General features: G+C 34.7%; 1 protein-coding gene across 1 annotated transcript; it reads left to right on the forward strand.

The window, feature by feature from the left end:
• The first annotated feature begins 1,020 nt into the window (after positions 1-1,020).
• Positions 1,021-17,264, forward strand: LOC18097038 (lysine-specific demethylase JMJ17). The gene is made up of 33 exons (XM_052451666.1): positions 1,021-2,614; positions 4,337-4,394; positions 4,615-4,737; positions 5,121-5,178; positions 5,295-5,431; positions 5,827-5,985; positions 6,094-6,180; positions 6,918-7,100; positions 7,346-7,498; positions 7,582-7,773; positions 7,858-7,923; positions 8,094-8,189; positions 8,962-9,048; positions 9,138-9,254; positions 9,341-9,548; positions 9,658-9,722; positions 9,947-10,005; positions 10,088-10,219; positions 10,301-10,460; positions 10,542-10,877; positions 11,339-11,521; positions 11,635-11,696; positions 13,090-13,168; positions 13,812-13,961; positions 14,060-14,192; positions 14,592-14,761; positions 14,792-14,865; positions 15,304-15,448; positions 15,756-15,905; positions 16,071-16,166; positions 16,242-16,337; positions 16,409-16,608; positions 16,894-17,264. The coding sequence occupies exons 1-33, from the start codon at positions 1,254-1,256 to the stop codon at positions 17,135-17,137; spliced, it is 5,619 nt and encodes a 1,872-aa protein (XP_052307626.1). The 5' UTR covers positions 1,021-1,253; the 3' UTR covers positions 17,138-17,264.
• Positions 17,265-19,075: the final 1,811 nt, after the last annotated feature.

Genomic DNA, 19,075 nt, shown 5'->3' on the forward strand with positions numbered 1-19,075 from the left:
CCTTTTGTTCCCTTTTTTTTATTTTTAGTTTTTAAAATTTTATTATTTAATATAAGTTTTTGTTGAATTTTTGTTGTTTTTTTAATTTTATCTTTAAATATTTAGTTAATAATGAACTGATTTTTATATATTTTTTTATCATATAATTAAATAAAAAATATTATTAAGCGTAGTGAAGTCCATGGCCTAGGTTACAACGGGTTTGACGAAGTAACCTGAGTTGACTTAAAGCAATCCAATATGTTTTTATTTCAATGTTTTATTTTTTTGCCAAACCATGATGTTACCAATCATCTAGGTTACATTGAGACTAGCGAGTCTAGGTTGTTTTTTCTATAATGTTTTTCATTATTTGATTTGTTTTCTCTGAACTCGTCATGTTGACTAGGTCATGTCAAAGCAACTTCCACATGATTTAGGTACAGTTTGTTTTCATGGTTGAACCATGCATTTTTAAATTTTTTTAAATTTTTTATGTTTTTAGATCATTTTAATGTGTTGATGTCAAAAATAAATTTAAATAAAAAAAATATTATTTTGATATATTTTAAAATAAAAAATATTTTAAAGAGTAATCATTTTCATAATATTAAATATTATTTTAATTTAAAATTTTGGTTAAATAAAATATTGAGTCAAAAGTTTTTAAATTTAATATAATAATACCATAAAAAATTTCTCATGAATATTTTTTCTTACATTTATTTATTTATTTATTTGACCCATAACCTCACACGGAAGTATTGAGATCTCTGAATCTATTGAGATCGAAATAAGTACATTCGAATCAACAAAACTAACCCTAATAAATCCGCTTTACCATTTCCGTAATTTTATCCACAATTAAATCTCATTTTCTATATACCGAAGTCCAAACCCATTCTCTTTCCCATGCTTTCAAGGTCCAAATTACCATTTTCGTAATTTATCAACTTGGAGACCTATGAATCTCAAATCCCTCTTTAATTATTTTTCACAGGTCAAAACTACCCTTCCTATATAAACCACCCCACTTCGTTCCTAACCAAAATTAAAATCTCCCACGGAACTTCACTCTCTCTTTCTCGCGCACTCGGAGAAAAACCTAGTCTTTCTTTAGTCTCTAAATAAAAAGGTACGCGCGAAAGAAACCCTAGAATTCAATTTGCATTGATTTATTGGCTTCAATTTTTGCAATATATTCATGAATTTATAGAGATGGTGTAATCATAGATTGATTGTTGTTAATTGCGTTATTGATTTATTGGTGGCAAATGGGGAAAGGAAAACCCAGGGCTGTAGAAAAAGGAGTTTTAGGGCAAAATTTGAGTTTATTTTCGTCGTCTTCATCGGCTTCTTCGTCATCCGGGTCATTGCATGTGCCATCTGCACCTGTTTATTACCCTAATGAAGAGGAATTTAAGGATCCATTAGAGTATATTTACAAAATTAGACCGGAAGCGGAGCCTTATGGGATTTGTAAAATTGTTCCACCAAATAATTGGAAACCGCCATTTGCATTGAATTTGGAGAATTTTAGTTTTCCTACGAAGACTCAGGCTATTCATCAGTTGCAAGTGAGGCCGGCGTCTTGTGATTCCAAGACTTTTGAGTTGGAGTATAATAGGTTCTTGGAGGAACATTGTGGGAAGAAGTTGAAAAGGAGGGTGATTTTTGAAGGGGACGAGTTGGATTTGTGTAAATTGTTTAATGGAGTGAAGAGGTTCGGTGGCTATGATAAGGTCGTGAAGGAGAAGAAGTGGGGTGAGGTTTCGAGGTTTGTTAGGTCCGGGAGGAAGATTACAGAGTGTGCGAAGCATGTTTTGTGTCAGTTGTATCAAGAGCATTTGTATGATTATGAGGAGTACTATAATCGATTGAATAAGGGGGTTGCTAGGGGTTGTAAAAGGGGAGTGCGAAAGTCTAAGAAGAGTGATGATAGGATGGAGTTTTCACGTTCAAAAAGGAGGCGGAAGAACAGTGATGGTGAGAAAGTGAAGGTTTGTAATAAGGTAGAGGAGGAAGAAGAGCATGATCAGATATGCGAGCAATGCAGGAGTGGTTTGCATGGGGAGGTGATGCTTTTGTGCGATAGATGTAACAAGGGGTGGCATATTTATTGTCTCTCACCGCCATTAAAGCAAGTTCCGCCAGGGAATTGGTATTGCTTTGAGTGTTTGAATTCTGACAAGGATACTTTTGGTTTTGTCCCTGGTAAGCGCTTCACAGTGGAAGCTTTTAGGCGTCTAGCTGATCGGGCCAAGAGGAGATGGTTTGGCTCAGGATCTACTTCTCGAGTGCAGATGGAGAAAAAGTTCTGGGAAATTGTGGAGGGATCAGCTGGTGACGTTGAAGTTATGTATGGTAGTGACTTGGATACTTCTGTTTATGGGAGTGGCTTCCCACGTGTAAATGATCAGAGACCAGAATCAGTTGAGGCTAACTTATGGGATGAATATTGTGGCAGTCCATGGAACCTCAATAATTTGCCCAAGTTGAAAGGTTCAATGCTCCAAGCTGTTCATCATAACATTACTGGTGTTATGGTGCCCTGGCTATATGTTGGCATGCTTTTCTCATCTTTTTGCTGGCATTTTGAAGACCACTGTTTTTACTCAATGAATTATCTACACTGGTACGTGTCTGAAACATTTGTTTATACTTACTCTGCAGTTGTTTTCATATTCTTCTTCATTTTTCAATTTGACAAAATACATATCTTTCTTTGACAATGGAATAAGAAACGGTAACATAAAAAGTTGCTCATTATTAAGCCCATTACCATTGAGTTGCAAAGAAAGTGACATTTTGCAGATCAGGAAGATGAAAATTGCTAATTGAAATTTTAGAATATAAAATGAAACTACAAGTGAACTTCAGGCTGTAGCTAGTTGATGTCTCACATAACTTTTTTTTGACCAAAATCCCCCTATGAGTGGAATTAACTAAAGAATTCTAAAAGATAAATATTAGCTCTTTTATCTGTTAGTTATACGTCATGTATCGATTTTTAAATGTTTTGGACAGAGATACTAACATTGCATCAGTATTTGTAAACCAAAAGTGGTGGCAATGCGTTTTCCTGTTTTAGGCATCAGTCAACAATTGAAATATTCCCTTATCAACTTTTGAGTTTACCTTTTTGTGATTATATCTATGTTTCTTCGGTGTCTTTTACTTGCACCAAGTGTCATTTTCATGCCGGTGTGTTCCTAGGTCTACATGATACATGCCTAATTCATATAAAACAACTAATCACATCAAAGTTCATTTGATGAAAGGGATCCATGCTTCATTTGTAGATGTAATAAAAATGAACAAACAAACAAAAATATTTCTCTCCAAGATCATACCTTCAACTTCTTAATTATGTGCTCATGTTTGGGCTTTGGAAAGATTAGGAGGGTAGCTGGTGGAATGAAGCCCTTGTCTTTCAAATTGGGTTGCCTATGGAAGCAATAGCTTTTCTGAAATGCTTAGAGGTTGAATAACCAGCCTTCATAAGGTTATAACTGCAAACATTCTTGTGTTTCTTGATTGGCTTTTGGTGCCTATAACAGCTAGATTATTATTTGGGAACTTTGTTGGCCTGACCAAGAGTTTGTACTTACCTTTGATGGAAGATAGATAAACTAGAGAAGAATTGGTGGAATAACAGAGACTTCACTCTGCCTGCTCACCTTCTCTTTGTCACTGCATTTGTCTCTTTCTCTAGATTGCATGTTCTGGTCATCCAATCACGCTTCTAGATGAAATCAACTGATGAGTTTTGACAAAAGAACAAAATGTAGATGGAAATAGTGAGGAATTCCATTTAACCTATGAAGGTTTCCTTACCGGTGCTGGCTCTAATGCTCCTGCCACCCAATTCATCTATTTGGTGCACCGGTTGATATTTGACTGACAAAATTAGATGGTTGGCTTGTGAAATCTTTTTTTTTTTTTTACTTGGGTGCACTATCCTTTGTCCTGATTGATCAATACAAATACTACAACTCTCCACCTTTGTCATAGTTTCATGCATCAAACTTAGATGTCATTTCCAAGGAATCCTATTCATTTCTAGATGTTTTGGCGGTGAAATGGTGGACATGTGGGACTCATAATCTCATGCTGAAGAGCGTGGTGGTTTGAGATTAATATGAGCCTGTATTTAAAGATAATCTACTCGTATGATTTTCAAATTCTAGACATTTACCCAAGCCTTGCAGATGCCTCATTTTCATATTTCACTCTTATTAGTGAAATGTTCAATGGTATCATGTTAGACATTTTTTCCACTGAAGCCTGCAAGGTATATGTTAAAATGGATTTCATCTGCTTATATGAGAGTTGAATGATTGTCTTGTGGTCTCAGGGGAGAGCCAAAATGTTGGTACAGTGTTCCGGGTAGTGAAGCTGGTGCTTTTGAGAAGGTAGTTATTTCACATTTTATGTGCTTGGGTAACTTTTCTATCTTCTTCTGTAATATCTATGTCATTTTTGGTATTTCCTATAAATTTTATTTTTGTCGAGTGGAGGAATTTCATGTGCATTCTTTGATGTTCCATATTCACCTCTTCAGATGAATTCCTATCTACTATGTAAGTAGGGTTATTTGTCTCTTGAATGCTAATGTAATCTACTTTTCCGTAGGTGATGCGCAGTAGTCTTCCTGATCTCTTTGATGCACAACCGGATTTACTCTTCCAGCTTGTAACCATGCTGAACCCATCTGTCTTGCAAGATAATCGGGTTCCAGTCTATACTGTACTGCAGGTTTGATACTCAAGGACATGAGTTCCATGTCCATGAATATAGTTTTTGCTTGTCTAAGTTGATATACTTGAGCATTCAAATTGATATTTTTCAATTGATTATCTATGTCAATATGGAAATAGAACCATTACTGTTTGTTTGTTGACTTGAGTTTTCATTTGTTGGTGGTGAAGTTCTTGAATTTGAGCACAACTAAGTATCATGGTGTAGGTTGCATGTGCGAACTGCTAAACTAATTATTTATTTATTTTTGACTCTTCATTATCTATAAACTGCCTTCATAACAATTTTTTTATAGTACCTTTTCTTTTAGTGGCCTTATATGTTTGATTTCCAATTGAAAACTTGCATTACAATTCCTTTTGCACTTGCTCTTTAAACAGGAGCCTGGAAACTTTGTCATCACTTTTCCCAGGTCTTACCATGGAGGTTTCAACTTTGGTATGCAATATCCATTTAAACTTGAAATCATTGGATTTGTCAATTTAATGAACTTGGTTGGAGATTTATGTTGATATCTAGCTGATGTATTGAACCACCTTGGCTTTGCTTTTCAGGTTTGAATTGTGCAGAAGCTGTGAATTTTGCTCCGGCTGACTGGCTACCTTACGGTGGATTTGGAGCAGAGCTGTATAAGAATTATCATAAGACTGCTGTTTTATCTCACGAGGAGCTTCTTTGTGTGGTGGCTAAGGTTACCAGTTTTCTGCTTTTTTAAGAATGGGTAACAATAGTGAAAAAGAAATTTTCATGCTAAAATTAAGGATTGCCAAAAAGATGATGCGACTGCTTTGACTTAGGGGAAAAATGAACTTACTGCTCACTAAATTAAGCTTGGCCAATAAGATGAATCTAATAAGTTGCTGCTTTCATCTCTTTAAGTTTCTGGTCAGTTAAATTGAAAATAACAAGAATTAATACTTAAAGACATGATTTCCTCTGCAAATAATTGCAGATGGTGGAGTTGAATTCACTTAACATGAGTAATTAGTGAGGAATAAGATAACTCTCCAATCCTGATTTTTTTAAAAAAGCTGAGTCCCTGTACGGATTACATTTATCATTCTGATTATTAAAGTTTTAAAGCAGGGTGATTTTGATAGCAAAGCATCGCCTCATATAAAGAAAGAAATGCTTAGGATATACACCGAAGAGAAGTCCTGGAGGGAGAGGATTTGGAGAAGTGGCATCATCAAATCATCCCCTATGCCTCTGCGGAAATGTCCTGAATATGTTGGTACTGAGGAGGTAATAGTGTATCTGATGCATTCATACATTCAATTTTTTGTTTTTGAAGCTTCACATTAATATCACGGTTATCTTAAGATGGCAATTATCTTCTGCCGGCCTTTTCAGGATCCTGCATGCATTATATGCAAACAATATCTGTATCTTTCTGCAGTTGTTTGCCATTGTAGGCCATCCGCATTTGTCTGTCTGGAGGTATGTGGTCTTTATAAATCAGCAGATTTAAATTTTTTTCATTATAATTGTTAGTTAAATTTTATGTGCTTCCTATCTTCATCAACCTTGTTAAATGAGAAAAAAAGCAAACACTTAACTTTATATTAGTTATGTCTCTAGAGGATGGTTTCTATGATTGTAAAGTGCTTCACTAGTTCTAAATGAAAGAGAATGCATTGTTATCACAAAAATTTTCTTATGATCTAATAGTATTAGCTTTACCTGTTAATTTCTGATGTAGCAACCACCTTTTTTTTCTTTTATTTTCAGCTCTTATGCTTTTGTAAATGTTAATTGAGCAAAGTGAGTTTTATTAATTTTTTTCCTTAACATTTATGTTGTTGAACTACTCGTGGGTTGGAAATTCAAGACGCGGTAAAGAAAGCCCGGCTCATTGCTAAACTTCTTGAATTTTCAACTTTGGAATGCCTGCTATTGTCTGGTGCGACCACTATGTGGTTTATATTATATCTTATAGAACTTGAGTTGCTATAACGCAACTCTCGTTTCTGCTGCCTGATTTTGTAATGCTTAATTGTACACTTTTGCTTCTAATTTTATTTCTCAAGGACATTCTCAACAGCTTCTTTAAGATCAGCAGTGAAGATGACTTCTGTACTTGCTCAAGCTTTTTTTTCTATTTCCCCTGCTTTGCAACTTTTTGTTGCTGCCAAATGCATTTCCCATCTTACTGATTTCATCTGCTTCTGGTGCAGCATTGGGAGCGTATCTGTGAATGTAAATCCAGAAGACGTCGTCTTCTATATCGTCATACCCTTGCAGAATTGTCTGATTTGGTGCTCGCATCAGATAGCGATAGATTTGAGGAGAGATCACCAAGTAATGACTTACGAAGGCAAATCTCATGTTCCAATGAGCTGAATGTGTTAACGAAGAAGGTATTGCTACGGTCTTTTAGCATACCATAAAAAGCCAGTTACTGTGGTTTTCATGTACAGTTGTTCGCATGTGCTGAGCATGGGGAGGGGGGGGGTGGGTTTTCATGCTGTAGCATCCAGTATTATGGTGCTTGGATAATGTATAGTGTTCTTCAGCTATAATGATGCATGTGTTATGCTAATAAATGCTTCAATAGGACAAGATATTCATTTTTTCCCCATCTGAGATCATGCTCTGCATGCAGGTCAAGGGGGGGCATGTCAGCCTGGCTGAACTTGCTGAACAATGGCTTTCGCGTGCCAAAAAGTTTTTTCAGCATCCATATTTGGGTGATGCATGTGCTACCCTGTTGAAGGAAGCTGAGCAATTTCTTTGGGCTGGTTCTGAGATGGATCCTGTGAGTTTTTAGCTGTCATCTATTTCATACTTGCATTGCCCTTTTGTGTGCATGGAAAATGATTGTTTCATTTTGAAATATAGGTACGAGACATGGTGAAGAGCTTGAATGCAGCTCAGATGTGGGCAGGAGGCATAAGAGATTGTCTTTTTAAAGTTCAAAACTGGTCATCTGGTCACAGCTGTGATTTGGAGAGAGTGCCTTTGGAATACATTGCTGAGTTGCTGAATAATGATCCCGTGCCATGTAATGAGCCAGGGCATCTCATGTTGAAGGTTGTTATCATAAATGAGTCGTTTCCTCTTCACACTTTATTGTTTTCTAATGGAAAGCATGCCCATTTGACTTATTTAATGCAGGAGCGTGCAGATGAGGCATGGCGTTTGGCTCAGGAAATTGATTCTGCTCTGTCATCATGCTCAGAAGTATCTCCGATCCAACCTTCGCACTCCATGCAATCATTAATTTCATAATTAACTTTGTTTTGATAAGCTCTAAAGTGCTGTTGCCTTTTAATGGATAATTCTAATACCAGTATCTCTTGATGCTCTCATTATTTTAATGAATATCATTCAATTTCATATTGTTATGCCAGATATCTGTGCTGGAATCACTGTACTCGAGATTTAGTGACTTGCCAATATATATTAAAGAAAGCAAGAAGCTGTCGAAAAAACTTTCATCAGCAAAGGTAAATTTTTTGTTGACACATTCAGATTTTAGTTTTCCTCTGTAATTTTCTTGATTTGTCATATAGATACCTAGGTATGCAACCTGGGTTCCTGTGACCTAAGAAGTGAAGGAACCTTATTAATTCAGGTTTATTCAATTTGATTTGCTTGACCATTTATATAAGCATTTGTGAATGGTCACTCACTTGTATATGTATCTTTTTAAATGGTAGATTTGTGTTCTAAAACATTTAGGTTTGGGTGGTAAAGAGGGATTTTGTTATTGTAGTCCTGACAGATTGTTGTTTCCTCTGACTCTTTGCACATCATGAATGTGATTTTCTTCCTGGATGGTGGTTAATTTTTTACACGATTCTTTGTGAATTTGTTTACATTACATGTTATTTTCTCTTCCATTTCATGCCAGCTTAGACGATGTTTTCATTTACTTCAAAAATGCTTGCTTTTCAGGGATTGGTGTTTGGTTTAAATTAATATCTATAAGTGTGTTTTTAATCATGATAAAAAGGATAATTTCTTTCAATCCTCTTTAAACTGTACTTTTTCATGAGAATGCTGTCCAAGCAAAGGTCATAACTCTATATAATTTTATGTTATTGAACATACCCACATCCCTTATGTCCAATGCTCTCAACAGATCTACTTTCTTTCATAGTGCATTTTTTGTTGGCCAAAAGTCATTGTACCAGCATAAGCAATTTCCTTAGTATTGTATCTTTTTAGCAGGTACCTTTCTGTATTCTGTTGCTCATGTAGTTTATTGCCCTGTAGATCTGGATAGACAGTGCAAAGAAATGCATATCAGAGACACAAAGCGCTGCAGTTGACATTGATATTCTCTACAAGCTGAAGTCAGAGGTGATTTGAATTTCTTTTTCCTGTAAAACTTATACAACATCTTGTCAATTTCCAAATTTATTCTAATTGTTATAATGTTTGTTGAATAGATGTCGGAGCTTCAAATTCAACTTCCAGAAACAGAATTGCTTTTGGATCTAGTAAGGAAAGCTGAATCATGTCAGTCTCAGTGCAAGGAAATCTTGAAAGCTCCATTTAGTTTAAAGGTTAACATCATCATCATTTTATTATTCTCCCTTGAGTGTTCTGTGAAGCTTGGGAGCTTAAATTTTAGAAGTGTTTACTGATGCAGAATGTTGAAGTGTTGCTTCAAGAATTCAAGAATTTTACTGTTAACATACCGGAGTTGATGCTTCTGAAGCAATGCCACATCAATGCTGTTTCATGGATTTCTCGCTGTAATGATGTTTTGGTGAATCTTCATGAACGGGAAGATCAAGATAAAGTAGTTAATGAATTAAATTGCCTATTAAAAGATGCAGCATCTTTGAGAATTCAAGGTTTCTTTCTTGGAATGTTCAGATTCGTTAAATAGTAAATGTTCATCTCTGTTGGCATTATCTTTGCTGGTGTAAATTTTTCTTAATGCCCAGTCATTTCCTTGAACAGTTGATGAGTTGCCTCTAGTTGAGTTAGAGTTGAAGAAGGCTTGTTGCAGAGTAAAAGTTCTGAAAGTAATCTATCCCTATCCTCTTATTTCTATATTCTTCCAGTGGCTGTTTTGTCACAGTATATGTTTTGATTTAATGTCACAATCTTCCTTGTCCCATTCCCCAAAACATGATGGTTTAAATTTTGTAGATAACAAGGGCTATGTCCACTTGATGATTGATGCATTCAATTAAAAAAAACTTGTATTGGTTATGCATCTCTTACAAATTTATTTTGCTCATTACAGGCTCGTGATATGAAAATGCCTTTGGACTTCATTCAGGAACTGATGATGGAGGCTTTTGTGTATGTTTTTCATGCACTGCTACAGTAACCTAGATATTTGTGTTAGATTTTGAGTGCTCATTCTGTTGGTTTTTCCTCTCAGGCTACAGATTGAAAAAGAGAAACTGTTTGTTGATTTGTCTGGAGTAATTGCAGCTGTGAGGTGTTGGGAGGAAAGAGCCACAAAACTTCTTGCACAGGAAGCTCAAATGTTGGATTTTGAGGATATTATAAGGTTTTAAGTGTGCTTAGCTTGTTTGTTTTGACTTGATGTGTTATATTTTGTGTTCATAACAGTTGAGTTGTAATCTCTTAGGACTTCAGCAGATATACCTGTGCTTCTACCCTTGCTAGATGATATTAAAGATGCTGTAGCAATGGCTAAGTCCTGGTTAGAGAATTCTGCGCCATTTTTGGTTTCTTCTAGTTCCATGGTATCTGGCTCTGTTTCTTCACTCAAACTCGAGGTCCTAAAGGTTTGTCTTGTCTGCAGAATATATTATATCCAGAAAATATTGATCAACCATGATTTTGCAAATGTAATTTTTGTCATGCAGGAGTTGGTTTCACACTCGAAGTTACTAAAAATATCTTTGGATGAACGAAGAATGCTTGAAATGGTTCTGAAGAACTGTGATGAATGGCAGCAGGATGCCAACTCTGCATTGCAGGATGCTAGGTGCATTCTGAGTACAGATGATATTGATGATGGAAAGAACGGTTGTCTTTTTGGAAAAGTTGAACATTTAGCTGCTAAAATGGAATCCATCACTAAAGCTGGTTTATCTCTGAATTTTGACTTTGCTGAGATTCCAAAACTCCAGAATGCATGTTCAATGCTGCGATGGTGCTCTAGAGCTCTTTCTTTCTGCACCTGTGCTCCTTCTTTGGAGGTTGTACTTAATCTTTATAATCCTTCCATCTGTTTTTTTGATATTTCAATCTTTGATTCGTATGCATTTCTTTTAATACAAGGTTAAAAATGAAGCAAGTTGTGCGAGGTTGGTTTACCTATAGCTTCTGTTTTAAGTGAACAAGATATGTTGAGTTGTCGCATCATGGTTAGCAAAAGCTTCTTCACCTTTGGATTTTAAATGAGCCTGGGTATTTTGTATTACTGTAGCCTGTCTCATCAATCAGGTTCCATCTTCAAACATCTGGTGGCTAGGCTTTTAGTGTTCACGTGCTCGATTTCCCTGTTTCTCATCTATCAGGGGGGAATGCCTGACGTGGCTTTCACCCCCTTTTTTTGCTAGTTCGATTTTTAACCTTGTGCTTATTTTGGTAATCTTTCTTTCCTCAGTTTTTTTCCCATTGACTCATTTATAAAAGCTTTCTCTCTGTTCTTATGTAGGATGTTGAGAGTTTGATGGAGGCTGCAGAAAACCTTTCTGTTATCGGTGTCTCTGGTACCCTATGGAGTGCATTAATTGATGGGGTCAAATGGCTTAGGAAAGCCTTGGGAGTAATTTCTTTGCCTGGCAATTTTGAAAGATTCAAGCTGAGTGATGCCGAAGTAGTTCTTGCTGAATCTCAGGTATTCAAGTTTATGTTTGCTTGCTTTGCCTCTATGGAAGCTACAACTTCTGCTTGTTGTTCAATTAATTATTGGTTCTTGTAGAACTTACTCGTAGGATTTTCCAACTGCAGAGTATACAAATCTCCTTTCCTTTGATGGTCAATCAACTTGTAAATGCCATTCATAAACACAAGTGAGTCTTCTTATTCTTGTATGCAATATTCTATGCTTCTTGTTTTCCCAGACACTTGAACTGAAGTTTTTCCTCAGGTTAATGGATAATACTGAAGTTCCCTCACCCAACCTTTTATTTTGTGTTGGATAGATATGCAATCCAACATATGATTTGCCCTCCGGGACAGTCCTGGTGTTGGTGTTTTATAGCATGTTTGGACTTCAATATGAACCATAACTATGAAAATATCTTTGAGATGAAGTCTTGCATATAAATAAAGCACCTTTTTTGGCTGAATTAAGCTGAATGAAAAATGAAATCATGTATCCAAAAAATCAATTCTGGTTTTCTAATCTTGTTTGATTTAAGTTTCTGTTTGATGAGAGTTTAGCTGTTCCTGTGCTTGTCTTAAATATGCTCTTTTGCATTAGTGTATTATTTTGTGCTCTTGTATAGGAAGATTTTCTTTAGCTATCGCCCTGTGCAATGATTTTTAATTTCTTCACATATTGGGGGTTGCTCATGTAGCAGTATTAACACTTTCAGCTTTAAACAAACAGCTTATATTATTTGTTATATATTGAAACTCTGAGCTTAGACTTCCTGTTGTTTGACTTGTTCATTTTATTGTGATTAGAAAGTCACCATTACTTGGTCAGATCCACGTACTTTGTTAGAATGATTTTCTTTTTGTACTTCGATAGATCCATATAGTTTCAAAATGAGAAAATCACGTTAATTAGTGAGTAGAGAAGGCAGTGTGATTATCAACTAACTGGATCTACTCTTCTTGTGCCATCACCATTATGATTATGATCCTTTGTTTGGGTGAGACCTTTTTTATGTTTCTTTTCATTTTTTTCCATAGTTTCTATTGTTTAAGTGGAGAAAAGTACAAGCTTACATGAAATTTATTTTCTCAAGTTTTTATTTAGAAACTTGGGAATGCTGCTTGGGCCTTTGGTTTTATATTGCTTTTCATATTTAATACCAACTCCTATAACAAAGCAATTAGTTGGAAGGCTATTGTTTTGTCGATAGGAAATATAGAGTAGAGACACAAGGTTATTTTTATCATGGATTTGGCTATGTTAACCATATTCTTTGATTTCCTTGCCGCTACCACCCGTTGCACTGCCAGGGTGGTCGGCTCGTTGTGAGCTTCATAATGTAAGAAAACAATCTTACATATTAAGAAGTGTTTCTTTCTCCAACTCAAAACAACACAAGTATTGCAAGTAACACAGTGAAATCATGTTATGTGTTTTTTTCTCTTTCAACTGTAGACAATATTAGCATTGCGTTAAATCAGAATGTTATGTAGGTGTATGTTCTAGTGTTTTTTTTTTAGTTTTTTCCTTGATTATCAGTGACAAATTGTAGCTGATGGATTTGCACGTTTCACTTGTAGGTTGTGGCTAGAACAAGCTGAACGATTTTTTAGTCTAAACTCTGAGGAAAGATCCTGGTCTCTAATATTAGAGCTTAAGGTATAGTCTGCATCATCATCCCATATTCTTGAATATGCTGGAAACGCTGTGCTGCTTTTTGTTTGGATGGGATTTTACTCTTTACACCTTCATTATTATTATCTTGAGGATTTCCATGAACTGCACTGCTTATACTTAAAACAAAGATCATATTGGACTTTTGACTGGGGATACTTTAAAGGAAACCACTGCATCTTCGCAAATGCATGTTGAATTATTTTCTGGGATGCGGACTTGTACTTTGGCCATTGCAGTTATGTTTTTTATCTTCTTATAGCTCAATACCAGCGCTAGAAACCACAACCATGTGCTGTATGTATATCATTTGCCTGGATAAGTTTGCGGTGATGACTTTCGAACGAGGAAGTATTGGCTGTTCTTGTACACCTCCATCTATTATGCATGTTTTAGTTTTATAGTAGGCGCGTCATATTTAATGCATTTTAATTATATGATATTGTGACTCTGGATTATTGGTGGAGCCTGGTTTTCAGTTCTTGAACATAGTAGATTTTGTTGCTCTGGTTTTTGCTTCCCATTCCCTTCATTTTAAGGAACTCAAAATGCCATTTCGCTATCATCTAATAAATTTTTTGTGATAAATCAATTATATATTTGGTTAACATGATTTTATCTCTCTCAGGAACTGGGGAAGGCTTCAGCATTTTCTTGTTCAGAGCTAGATCTGGTTCTATATGAAGTTGAAAAGGTTGAAAAGTGGAAGCAACAATTTGTGGAGATTATTGGAAGATTTGTAGATGATAGGAATTCGTTGTCTGATGCATTGCAGAAGGTTTGATCAAATGTTCTTTTCATTGTTTGTTTCAGACATTTATCCTGATTTTAAGATATTTTGCAGATATGTTTATAGTCCTTTTCAATATTGTACAGGTCAAGCAGTCTCTGGATATATCTCTGAACATCTATGGCAAATCATGGAGCGCTAAAGCAAGAATACTATGCATGTGCTATACTGGTTACAACGAAGAAATTTTTTTCTCTCTTGTTCAATGTGCAAGGACCGGTGAGTTTATATTTTGTTATGTCACATAGTGGCTGCCATTTTGTTATTTTATATTAATGTCCAAAAATATCATCCTTCTGAAAGTAGTTTAAAATTTCAACTCCAATTATAGCCTTCAATTATTTGAGCTCTTTGTGAAGAGTTTTTACCAATACTCCCAATAGTATGTTGACGTGTCAAACCCTTATTATAATGGCCTGAGATCAATATGGCTTGCGAAGAACTTTGAGGAATTAAACCAACGCCAATACCTTATAACACTATTAAAGTTTTGATATGATGTACTGTCCTAATGTTATCTGGTTATCAGATGCTTTAATGGTTGTGTACCATCTCTTGATCTTTTTCTCTCTCACATGGTCTGGTTATCACATGCTTTGTTTTACTTCAATTGAACAGCTACCATTTGCGGTGCCTTGATTCAGCACAAGTCAATCCAAATAATGCTGAAGTTTTTATTTGCCATTATTGCCAATTTTTTGATGATGGGTCAATATCCCAAAATGGAGGTGGTCCCCTGGTATGCATTTATCAAATATCTTTGGACTTTCTCTTATAAAGAATCTGGTGTACGCTTCTCACCTTTTCCTTGGTTATAGAAAAATGGAGAGAAGCAGCTTGAATTAAGAATGCTGATTGAACTTCTATCTGATTCTGAGAATTTCCCTACAAGGTACCGACATTTTTTTGCAATTAAATTGGATGCAGTGCATTTATTATGCTTTAGATTATTTGCTTGTTCCTGTTAAACTCATATTTGCAGTAATATAACTGTGTAAAGGAACTGTGAAATTTTGTATAAAACAACAACAAAGCCCCATTATGATACTTTTTTTAAACTGCCTTATTAGTAAACTAGTTAGGGTACATTTGTATGATGATTATAAAATAATTGCATTAAACATTAAGGTGAACTTCCCGTACATTAAGTATAGAATTTTTTAACAGTTTCACTTCAATATTAATGATTCTCCTATTGTGTATCTGTCACTCTTGTGAATATGTTGTTTTTACTTTTTCTTAAAAAAATAGAAAGAACTTACCAGTTACCTAAATCCCTTTATTCTATTGTTATTTTAAATATGGCGACATGAGCTATTCTCTTTGACAGGATTGAAGAAAAGGATTTATTACAACAGATCGTGGACCAAGCTCATGAATGCAAAAAATGCTTGAGAGAAATATTGGATTTTGCATTATCTTATTTGGACAAGGATCTCACTGTTGTCTGTGAAAAACTAACCATTGCTCTGAAGGTACTCAATCCTTTTGTATTATCTGTACGTTATGACTTGCATCTACTTTCGAATAAAATTTAACACATACACACACAACTTTAGCTTTTGTTATATTTCTGCACTGGTGCATTTGGTTAACTTGTTTTTCTTTATTCTCTGGCCTTGATTAACTATTATTTCATCATAGCCTATGGCATCAGATTTATATTTTTGAACCCGTTCGAAAAAAAGAGACTCATATCCTTGAAACATTGTTAGCAATTGAAAGATGTAAACATCTACAAATTAGTAAATTTTCCTGATTGGAATTGATTTTGTTTTGCAGGCCACGGAAGTGGCAGGTGTTTGTGATAATCAAGATAAATGTGACCTTGAACTGGCATCAGCTAGAAATTCTTGGAGAGTGAGAGTCAAGAGACTATTGGAGGATGCACAGAAGCCTACGATGCAACATATTCAGCGGCACATGAAAGAGGTTTGTCTCCTTGTTATTTAATTCATTTATTTCTGGTTTGACATCACTTCTTTATCATCTAGTTTCTGAATAAAAATTAGCTCACGTCAGACACAGACATGCATGTATATATGTATATACATATGTCAGTGATGAATGGTAAAATGCTGTATGAAACGTTGGCAGGGACTAGCTATGAGCATACCTCCAGAAGATTACATATGGCAGAAACTTGCTGAACTGAAGGACATTGGCTTGCAGTGGGCAGATCACGCAAAGAAGGTTGATAACACTTTGCCAGTTGTCTTTAAATTTTGCTATTGCTCAATAATTTGGTGCTTTCTTTTCTGTGGGCAGGTTGCAACAGATTCTGGAGCTCTTGGCCTGGATAAGGTTTTTGAACTTATTTCAGAGGGTGAAAATTTGCCTATATACTTAGAGAAGGAACTGAAGGTAACAAATTCTGACTCTGTATGACTGGATGGTTAAGTATTTCATTTACCAATGAGCGCTTGGTTCTGCAGTTATTAAGAGCTCGAAGCATGCTGTACTGCATTTGCCGAAAACCATTTGACAGTAGAGTAAAGGTAGCGTGTAAGTTGTGTGGTGAGTGGTACCATATTGATTGTATCAAGCTACTCACCCCACCAAAGATCTACTTCTGTGCTGCATGTGAGCCTCAAACTGAAGGGTTGTCTGTGTCACTACTGGCAGATCATGAGAGGTAAAGATCGTTGACTAACATTATTGTCTTGAGTAATTCATAATTGCATTAGCAAGTTCTTGTCTTGAAGTTCTCTAGGCTTAGGGTATGATATTTGAGAATGCGTTTTATACATTGCCATACCTTACACAAGGTCTTTAGATATTGTTTTCTGAGTTCATAGTTGACTGTTTCAATACTGTGTTAAAAAACCAAGAATATAGGGAGAAGATTTTGTAAATAGTTTTTTTCTTATCGTTTCTGGAAATCATGGTTATTGTAACTTTGTCATGAATTCCTTGACAGATCAACGAGTGCCAAATCTGTAGAGCCCAAAACACCTTCACCTCGGCACACAAAATCAAGAAAGAAGCCAGGTGAAACAGAGTCCAATGTGATGCAAAAAATGCTTGCATTTGAAAACCATAGTAATGTATTTATCCATTCTAGTGGGATTGATCAATTGGGGTGGCAGAACCGGAAGCCTCTTAGAAGGGCAGCTAAAAAGCGAACAGAGCTCAAAATCCTGTCCCAATTTTTTCATAGGTAAGGAAAATAGATGGTTGTCAATCATTTAATTTATTCATTTGATTCTTATGGATGCAGGCCAATTCTGTTTCCATCCCAATTTTCTCCTTTCTATAATAATCATCTTTTACTCGGATTTTAATTGGCAACTGTGTTCTATCTATTGCATGGTTCATTGCTAAACTAGCCAAATAAATGAGTACGTTTTCCATCTCGATAGTTTCTAGAATTGCGTTGTAGATATTATATGGTGAGCATGAACCTCCGGGTTGAATGCTTGTTACAGTTAAAAAGAACAAGATTTTCAATGTTGATGAAATTCAAAATTATGCATTGATACGAGTAAAGCAAAACAATTCAGAAGGTGAGAACCTTGAGTTGAGAGTATCTGACGCATAGTATAAGCCTCCGCCTGCTTACAGTCTTGTGAAGATATGTGAAAATGGATAAATTTGCGCATGAACCATGCTTGTTCCTTTCTCAAGTCCAGAAATCGTGATTATTGGATGATGGATCCACATTTGGCCAGTAATGTTCTATTGTACTCAATAAAGTTGCCCCACCTTGATCACTAGTTATCTGTAAAGAATATTCATTCTAATCATTAATAAAGACATAAAACTACCAGAATGCAAAAAATAATACATAGAACAACTTAAAATAAGATTGAAATTAAATGTGCATACTATATTCTTTATAACTTCTGATGGAAGATCTGATGAACTAGAATAGCGTTTCTTTGGCGATGAACCTGGGTTCTTTGGGGGCTATGGTCAGAGATGGATAAAAAGTAGTGTTTGAAATTATAATAATTCCTGTTTTTTAAGTGTTTTGCGTTTGAAAATACATCAAAATAATATATATATATTAAAAAAACTTGTTTTTGTTTTTAAGTTTGAGGTTTTAGGACTAACATTTAGAAAACTTTATTCCTCTAAATACATATGATTTATGTGAAAAGTATATTTTTAAAACTATTCAGAGAAAATCTTCAGTTTAATTGATGTTTAAATCCGCCCATCAAATAAAAAAATTATAGCTATAGATAGCTATATATATAAAAGAAAAGGAATACTTGGCAAAAAAATGTCATATGTACTGTTAAAAAGAGATTTAATATGAGAATAGATTGTTATATATGAACCAATAAAAAATCAATCTTACTTTTTTACCATAATACTTATGGCTTACAAGCATTATTTGTAACTCTATAGTTTTATCAGTACCTAAGACTTTAAAGCAACAATTGATCTCAAAATATACCAAATTAACATTCATTAAATGTATATAAAAAAATACTATTTATGTTAGACCTTTTTATTCATACAAAAATCTATAGTCTAATTTTATATCTTGATATTGTATGGTTCTAAATTCTGATTTAATAAAAGTGTTTCAATTAGCATTTCTTGCTATGTGATTCAAATTTTGATTTTAATAAATCTAATCGGTAATTTAAAAAAACTTTAATAATAAAATCCATATTTTTTAATGAATTGAAAAAATAAGAAAAGAGAAATTTTGACTAAAAAATATATTTTTTGGATTTTAAATCATTTATTTTTTTACAAATATCTATTTTTATTGCTACACAATTAAATAAAAAAATTAAAAATTTATTCATATAATAAGATTAAATATTCACATGTGCATCTATACTTCGCTTCTTACCGTGAATATCATCTTTCGGCTTTAGCGGTTAATTAACATTAATAATTCTTTCTATAATTTATAATTTAATATATATTTTCATAACAAATTAATTATACACTTTTTTTATTTTCACATGAAACCTGTTCAGTGAATAAACAGAATCAACAATATCCACATTTCAATTCATTGCACCAAAACACGGGAATTAAGCTGCAGAGATTTGCGGAGTTTTGAATTAGAAACTTCAACAGTAGATTTGAAATGCTGTCACGAAGTTTGTGGCCAAAGCCTCTTGTCTTTTCTTGAT

This window comes from Populus trichocarpa, chromosome 3 (genome assembly GCF_000002775.5).
Source record: "Populus trichocarpa isolate Nisqually-1 chromosome 3, P.trichocarpa_v4.1, whole genome shotgun sequence".
Lineage (NCBI taxonomy): Eukaryota > Viridiplantae > Streptophyta > Magnoliopsida > Malpighiales > Salicaceae > Populus > Populus trichocarpa.

What these genes read in the sequence shown, in the direction of transcription:
- LOC18097038 (XM_052451666.1), top strand. Translation starts at nt 1,254, where the DNA reads ATGGGGAAAGGAAAACCCAGGGCTGTAGAAAAAGGAGTTTTAGGGCAA. An exon ending in CTCTAATATTAGAGCTTAAG is followed by an intron (nt 13,169 to 13,811) that starts GTATAGTCTGCA and finishes TATCTCTCTCAG; the next exon opens with GAACTGGGGAAGGCTTCAGC. An exon ending in TGTTCAATGTGCAAGGACCG is followed by an intron (nt 14,193 to 14,591) that starts GTGAGTTTATAT and finishes TCAATTGAACAG; the next exon opens with CTACCATTTGCGGTGCCTTG.